Source organism: Austrofundulus limnaeus, unplaced genomic scaffold, assembly GCF_001266775.1.
Source record: "Austrofundulus limnaeus strain Quisiro unplaced genomic scaffold, Austrofundulus_limnaeus-1.0 Scaffold533, whole genome shotgun sequence".
Taxonomy (NCBI): Eukaryota; Metazoa; Chordata; class Actinopteri; order Cyprinodontiformes; family Rivulidae; genus Austrofundulus; species Austrofundulus limnaeus.
The window spans coordinates 151,735-159,138 of NW_013952935.1; the positions used below are offsets into that span (position 1 = coordinate 151,735).

Consider the following 7,404-nt stretch of genomic DNA (forward strand, 5'->3'; position numbering starts at 1 on the left):
CTGAAAGAGGTGATAAACAAATTAACTGGCGACAGGAAGTCTAGTCTTTGTTCTAAGGCCTAAGGGTGAAGAATCAGATGTATCAGATGAATTAACAGGAGAAGTCATTATTCAAACTTTGAGATGTTGCAGGCAGGATGAAAAAGGTGGAGTTAACAGGAACAAAAGTTTGACTGTCTCTTGAGAAGATATTCACGTTTCCGCTACAACAGTAAATAACTAATTAATTAATTTAAACGGAGCCTGAGGTTCAACACTCCGCCTGCTAACRGAGCTCTTCTTGTTGTCGTCAGATAAGCCTCACAACCCCATGGTGAACGCTGGAGCCATTGTTTGTACTTCACTGATTAAGGTAAAAGTCGCCACACTTTCTCCTCTTATCTGCTGTTTGTTGTTAAACATCCAGAGTTTGTGTCTCCTCCTCTTTAAACTTTAGACAGATAATCCCCTGTAACGGTGGGTATAGATCTGCTGTAGCACCTGGATTAAAAGGAGCCTAGATTAATGTTTGTACAGATTGGTTGTTTTTGGGTGATTAAATACCTCATCATAATAAACTCTCACTGCACTTCAGACTCAAAGGGTTTCTCAGCTCTTTAAGATTAATGAAACTGAGATTATAGAGATTAACCTGTGCAGAAAGACGGTTTGCAGCAAATTAACAGTGTTTTGTGTGTGATTTAAACATTTTTAAGTGTCGTTCTCACATTTAGCTCTGTTTTTTAAGGATAAATAAAAGCGACAATGGTTTAATCCAGGATAATTCATGTTAGATTAGATTATTCTAGGCTTTACCTTCAGCAGGAGTCATCTTTCTTGCTGTACGCTGTCAGTTTTAGTCAGGCAGGTTTCAGATCAGATGTTTTTCCATCACGTCACAAACCTGTCAGATAAAACTCACCTTTACTAAGGGGGCGGGGCCTGTCTGAAATCAGCGGCTGCTTTTAAAGTTAGATTAAAGTCATCTCCACTATTTTCACATAATGTGTTTAGTTGTCTAATCTACAAAGTTATTTAACGTGAAAACATTAATTATTTTTTAAAATGTTTATTACATTTTTTTTACTGATGCAATGCATTCTGGGAATGATGGTTGTTTGCAGAGTTGAGAGTAAAACACTGAGTCAAGGCTATAATGTGTGATGGAGTTGTATTTTGTGTTAGTTTCTATGAGCTGAAACAAACAATCAGTTTGATTTTAGTAAATTAGCTGGAGAGCTAACGTTATATTTTATTTTTTTACTTCAGGTAGTCTTATTTACAACAGAAAACTGTAAGAGACCTATTTTTATTAGCTTTGGAGCTAACATCATCTGTGTTAACTCTAGAACATTACACCATATTATAAGAGCTCAAGAGCTAATTCTGTATTTAATAGCTTTGGAGGTAATGCTATATTTATTAACTTTGAAGTTAACATCATTATATAAACTTGGGGGCTAGCACTAGCTCAGAAGCTAATGCTATTTTTATTAGCTCTAGAGCTAATGCCATAATACATAAACTTAGTAGCTAATGCTATAACTATTAGCTCTGGAGCTAACAATATATATTAATTTTGAAGSTAATGCTAYAAYTATTAGCTCTGGWGCTAACAATRTATATAAATTTAAATTAAGAAGGCTGAATGTCAGACATTGTCCAGATTTAATGTTTTAATTAAACAGAGCTCACACTGGAGTAGCCAGTATCAATCATCATTTACCCAGAATGCTTTGCAGCATAAATAATATGTGACGTCAATGTTGCATTAAATATTTATAAATGTATAAAAACTAAGCATCCTGGAGTATGTTTATAGTTGAAGGAAATAATAGTTACAGCTCATCAGAGCTTCAGAATGCATCGTTATGTTTTTATAGAGCTGATGATGAAATCACTGTAAATAGTCTAATATTTATTTAATTTCATCTGTAAAAATCCTCCTGTCAGTTATCTGAGCCTCTGAATTCAGACGGAGCGTTTTTGTCTGCAGCTCATGGTAATGTTTGTTTTCCTCTCTGAATATTTCATGTATGACGCTCAGATTAACCTCGGAGGGATGATAATTATGGGATGGTTTGCCCCGGCAGTGTGCAGAATTGTTGTTACCTGCTGCTTGAAGGCTACATGTTGTTGTTTTTTTTTTTTTTTTTTTTTTTTTTTTTTGTATGTTGCATTTTTTCCAGACTTAGGAACTGTGGGAAATAATGACCGCTGCTGCAGGTCAATGACGTTGGTAATTTTTTTCTTCCTTTTCCATATCTATCTGCTGATCTCCCCCCTTCTCTCCCTCTGTTCTCTTTCGCTCTCTTTTTATTTCTTTTTTTAATCAGCTCTGTAGAAACCTGTGTAGTGACTCTTTAACACCCACATCATTATTTCTTCCTGTCTTCAGTTCAAACAACTTAAAACGATTAAAATCATGCAGTTTTAAAGTGCATGTGTGCATTGTTTATTCTTGCTGTGGTTCTTTTGTGTAACGATTCAGCATCAGATTGAAGCTAGAACCTCAGAAACCAACTGAAGGACGTTTCTCCTCGTCTTCCTCCTGTTTTCTGACTGTTTTAGGCACAGATTTAGACCCTTGACTCCGCCCACATGCATCACTGTAACTCATAAGAAGTCAACTTTCCCACCTGCACAGTCAGAATCAGACACGCTTTAGTTTAAACTCAATCTAAACCTCTCTCCAGCTGCAGACAGACCCCTCTGTTCGTAACAAATTAAAGTTTTTATAATTTGACATCTGCTTGAGACAAAGTTGAGTTCTTTCTACATTTTTAGTTGTGATAAAATCAACTTGTCATTGTGTAGTTGTCATGTTTTAAGCTGCAGAAGCTCCTGATGAAGCAGCCGGACTAACTGACTTCCTGTTTGCTTCTCTCTGCAGCAACACGCCAGCAACGCCGAGAAGTTTGACTATGTGAGTGCAGAGAAAAAATGTTTGATTTGTCCTGAGAAATCATCTTTGTCTGGTCATGTGACCGCTCCTGAGGTGGACAAATGTAAACAACAACAAAAACATCAAATCAGGAAACATGGTRCTCTGTTTCATCAGGCTTTTACAAGATTTATTTAGGTTTTTTAGGTTTTATTTTGCTTTTTTAGCTTATATTTAGCCTTTTTTAGGTTTTAGTTAGCTTTTTTTAGGTTCTATTTAGCCTTTTTTAGGTTTTAGTTAGCTTTTTTCGGCCTTTTTTTGTTTTTTCAAGTTTTATTTCGCCTTTTTGTGTTTTCAGCTTTTTTTGATTTTTTTTTTTTAGGTTTTATTAGTCTTTTTTGTTCGTTTTTTCAGCTTTTTTTAGGTTTTTCTTCAGCTCTTTTCTGTTTTTATTTAGCTTTTATAAATAAGCTGTTTTTAGGTTTTATTTGGCTTTCTTCAGTTTTATTCAGCCTTTTTTGGTTTTATTTAGCGTTTTTTAGGTTTTATTTAGCTTTTTTCAGCTTTTTTTAAAGTTTTATTTCGCCTTTTTGTGTTTCAGCTTTTTAGATTTTTTTTTTTTAGGTTTTATTTAGCTTTTTAGGTTTTTCTTCAGCTTTTTTCTGTTTTTATTTAGCTGTTTTTAGGTTTTATTCAGCTTTTTTGGGGTTTAGTTTAGCATTTTTCAATTTTTGTTGTGATTTGAGTGTTACTTTTAATCTTTTTCTTTAATTTGTGGTTTTTTTTAGCTGTTTTCAGGTTTTTTCAGATTTTCAACAATTTTTCAGCTAATTTTACATTTTGATTAATCACCACTGTTTTGAGCTTTGTAGTACTTTCTTCATCTTGTGTGTTTGTAACACAGTAGTGTGTAACTCAAACTGAATGCTAATGCAAAATCCAAGATGGCTGCCAAGAATTCACCATCTTTGTTCTCATTTTAGCTTCTTTCTTTTTTTTTCTTTTTTTTTCAGGCCATGAATTTCCTGAAAAACATGGCAGGAAACGAGTACGTGGGTTTCAGCAACGCCACGTGAGTCAGAGATTTCTGTTTTTGATAAAACTTTATTTGTGTCGTCGCCGTAAACGTGCCGATCCTCCTCAGCKTTCTGTTCCTTTACTGGAGGAGAACGTTTGTTATTTTAGACCTGAGACTTCTGGTTTCTGCACCGAGCCGTCAGAAAAGGTTCTGCTCGGTTCTGGTCCGGTGGCTCCTGCTGTAAAGATCTGACATGATTTATGGAGGCGGAGCTTCTTCCAGGAAAAGATCAGAGGCTCTGGTTTCAGAACGATGGCGTGAAGGTTCTGTGTGTACCGACACGTGAAGGGGCGGAGCCACAGGATTCCTGCTCCGACGTGCAGAGAGCGCACATCGACACGTGCAGTGTGTGTGTGTGTGTGTGCGTGTGTAACCAGATCGCTCTGCTCTTGTCTGTRACAGATTCCAGTCGGAGCGCGAGTCAGGAGACAGGAACTTCGCCATCGGCTACTACCTGAAGGAGAAAAAGGTGGGTCTGTGGGTCAGACCGGACCGATCCGGTTCCTCTGCAGGAAGATTAAAATAATTTACATTTCATAAACAAATGTTCCAGCTGCTGCTGTGAGTTCAAGTTGAACTGAAGAGGTTAAAAACTGAATCTAATTAAGATAAATCAACAAATAAACTTAAATAAATGAATAAACTGTTGATGTTTTCATGTCTGAACTCATTTATTCAACAATAAAAAGAGTTTTCAGGTGTGTTGAGTGTAAATCTGTGTTTTCTTGTTTATCTGCAGTGTTTCCCTGAAGGGACGGACATGACGTCAGTCCTGGACCTGTACTTTCAGGTGAGCGCAGCTCCACCTGCTGCTTCWTTATTTCATTATTAAAATAATAATTATATTATTTCATCCTCTGCCTCTAACATAAAACTCTGACTCGGTTTGCTTCGTTCCCRTCCAGCTGTGCGCCATCGAGGTGACCTGTGAGAGCGCCAGCGTCATGGCRGCCACCCTGGCCAACGGCGGCATCTGTCCAATCACAGGCGAGCGTGTCCTGAGCCCTGAGGCGGTCAGGAACACGCTGAGCCTGATGCACTCCTGTGGCATGTACGACTTCTCCGGACAGTTCGCCTTCCACGTGAGTCTGAACCACCCGCCAGGGTCCACTGGGACCTGTGGTCCGGTCCACAGAGACCTGTGGTCCAGTTCAGGGTCCACTGAGACCTGTGGTCCAGTTCAGGGTCCACTGAGACCTGTGGTCCAGTTCAGGGTCCACTGAGACCTGTGGTCCAGTTCAGGGTCCACAGAGACCTGTGGTCCAGTCCACAGAGACCTGTGCTCCAGTTCATGGTCCACAGCAGTTCAGGGTCCACTGAGACCTGTGGTCCAGTTCAGGGTCCACTGAGACCTGTGGTCCAGTTCAGGGTCCACAGAGACCTGTGGTCCAGTTCAGGGTCCACTGAGACCTGTGGTCCAGTTCAGAGAGACCTGTGGTCCAGTTCAGAGAGACCTGTGGTCCAGTCCAGGGTCCACAGAGACCTGTGGTCCAGTTCAGGGTCCACTGAGACCTGTGGTCCAGTTCAGAGAGACCTGTGGTCCAGTCCAGAGAGACCTGTGGTCCAGTTCAGAGAGACCTGTGGTCCAGTCCAGGGTCTACTGAGACCTGTGGTCCAGTCCAGGGTCTACTGAGACCTGTGGTCCGGTCTAGGGTCCACTGAGACCTGTGGTCCAGTTCAGAGAGACCTGTGGTCCAGTTCAGGGTCCACAGAGACCTGTGGTCCAGTTCAGGGTCCACTGAGACCTGTGGTCCAGTTCAGAGAGACCTGTGGTCCAGTCCAGGGTCCACAGAGGCCTGTGGTCCAGTTCAGAGAGACCTGTGGTCCAGTCCAGGGTCCACAGAGACCTGTGGTCCAGTCCAGAGAGACCTGTGGTCCAGTTCAGGGTCCACTGAGACCTGTGGTCCAATTGTATCAACAGAACCTTTATTGTCAGGACCTAAAACCTTACAACTGGACCAACTAAAACTATTAAGTCCAGAACCAGTGGACCAGTTAGTCCAGAGTTAAAACCTAAATTTAACAGGCCTGTAGACAGAAGCTAAAAGTGGTGAACTGGGAGCTGTACCAGTAACAGGGTGTTGTGTAACACTTTGATACACTCACCTGACACTTCATTAGGTCCACCTGTCCAGCTGCTCATTAACATAAAWGTCCAATCAGCCAAYCACATGGCAGCATKTAGACGTGTCCAAGATGACCTGCTGCAGATCAAACTGAGCATCAGAATGAGGAAGAAATATGATTTAAGTGACTTTAAACATGGTTGTTGGTGCTGATCTACTGGGATTTTCACCCACAACCATCTGTAAGGTTTACAGAGAATGGTCCGAACAAGAGGAAATATCCAGTGAGCCGCAGGTGTTGATGTCAGATGTCAGAGGTCAGAGGAGAATGGTTAGACTGGTTGGAGCTGATAGAACAGCAACAGTAACTCACATAACCACTGGTTACAACTGAGGTCTGCAGAAGAGCATCTGTGAACACACAACACATCTGTGAACACACAACACATCTGTGAACACACAACACATCTGTGAACACACAACACATCTGTGAACACACAACACATCTGTGAACACACAACACATTAAAGCATGAGGTACATGGCTACAGCAGTCTGAGTAGAAAATATTTGTAAATAAAGTTAAAATATTTTGAAGCCACTTCCACTTGATGTACAAACAGCTAAAATCGCACCAAGTCACGGTCTAAAACTGTAAACAGCGCTGACTCAGCGTTCTCAGAATAAATTAGTCATAGCTGATGTAAAGCTTAGATTATCTGCAGATAATCAGGTTGTGACAGGATGAGGACGTAAAGCCGTTCTGGTTTTTGTCTTCACCCGGTTCTTTTGTCCCGGTTCAGGTTGGACTTCCTGCCAAGTCGGGCGTGGCCGGAGGCATCCTGCTGGTCGTTCCCAACGTGATGGGCATCATGTGCTGGTCGCCGCCGCTCGACAAGCTGGGCAACTCGGTCCGAGGGATCCAGTTCTGCACGGTAGGTCGGGTCCTGAAACATMCAGAGTGCTCAAGGAGTTTTATTTACCGGACTTTAAAACCGGGTCAGGACACGGTGATCCATAAAACTTTAGATTTAGAAGAACTTCAGGGACAAAGTTTGAGTCGGAGGAACGGATGGAAAGTCATTAATGACTGGAAACTTTTCAAAGCTGCAGTCACTGAACCCGTTCAACCAGTGAGTTACTGGTTAATGATTGACAGCAGGTGGTCCAGGTTCCAGTCAACAGGAAGCTGCTCCTCTGGGTCACCTGCTGGGTCACCTGCAGGGTCACCTGCAGGTCTCAGCACTGACCCAGAATCAGTGAACGCCTCTCACCATCACWCTGTTCACATCAGTTTTTCTTCCGTACGGTTTTCTGCACCTCCCTCGTTCCAAWGTTTTTGTGCTACTTCAACATTCATATCTCAAAACGTTCAGCTCTTTCATGCCATGCCTGCTA

General features: G+C 41.4%; 1 protein-coding gene across 3 annotated transcripts in view; it reads left to right on the forward strand.

The window, feature by feature from the left end:
* The window catches only part of glsb (glutaminase b), a 37,594-nt gene that overhangs the window by 16,757 nt on the left and 13,433 nt on the right, over positions 1-7,404 (forward strand). For all 3 annotated transcript variants that reach the window (XM_014026195.1, XM_014026196.1, XM_014026197.1), the window contains exons 7-13: positions 294-352; positions 2,873-2,905; positions 3,877-3,935; positions 4,344-4,410; positions 4,681-4,731; positions 4,847-5,023; positions 6,810-6,941. In XM_014026195.1, the coding sequence (XP_013881649.1) occupies positions 294-352; positions 2,873-2,905; positions 3,877-3,935; positions 4,344-4,410; positions 4,681-4,731; positions 4,847-5,023; positions 6,810-6,941 (578 nt within the window). The remainder of the gene's footprint in view (positions 1-293; positions 353-2,872; positions 2,906-3,876; positions 3,936-4,343; positions 4,411-4,680; positions 4,732-4,846; positions 5,024-6,809; positions 6,942-7,404) is intronic.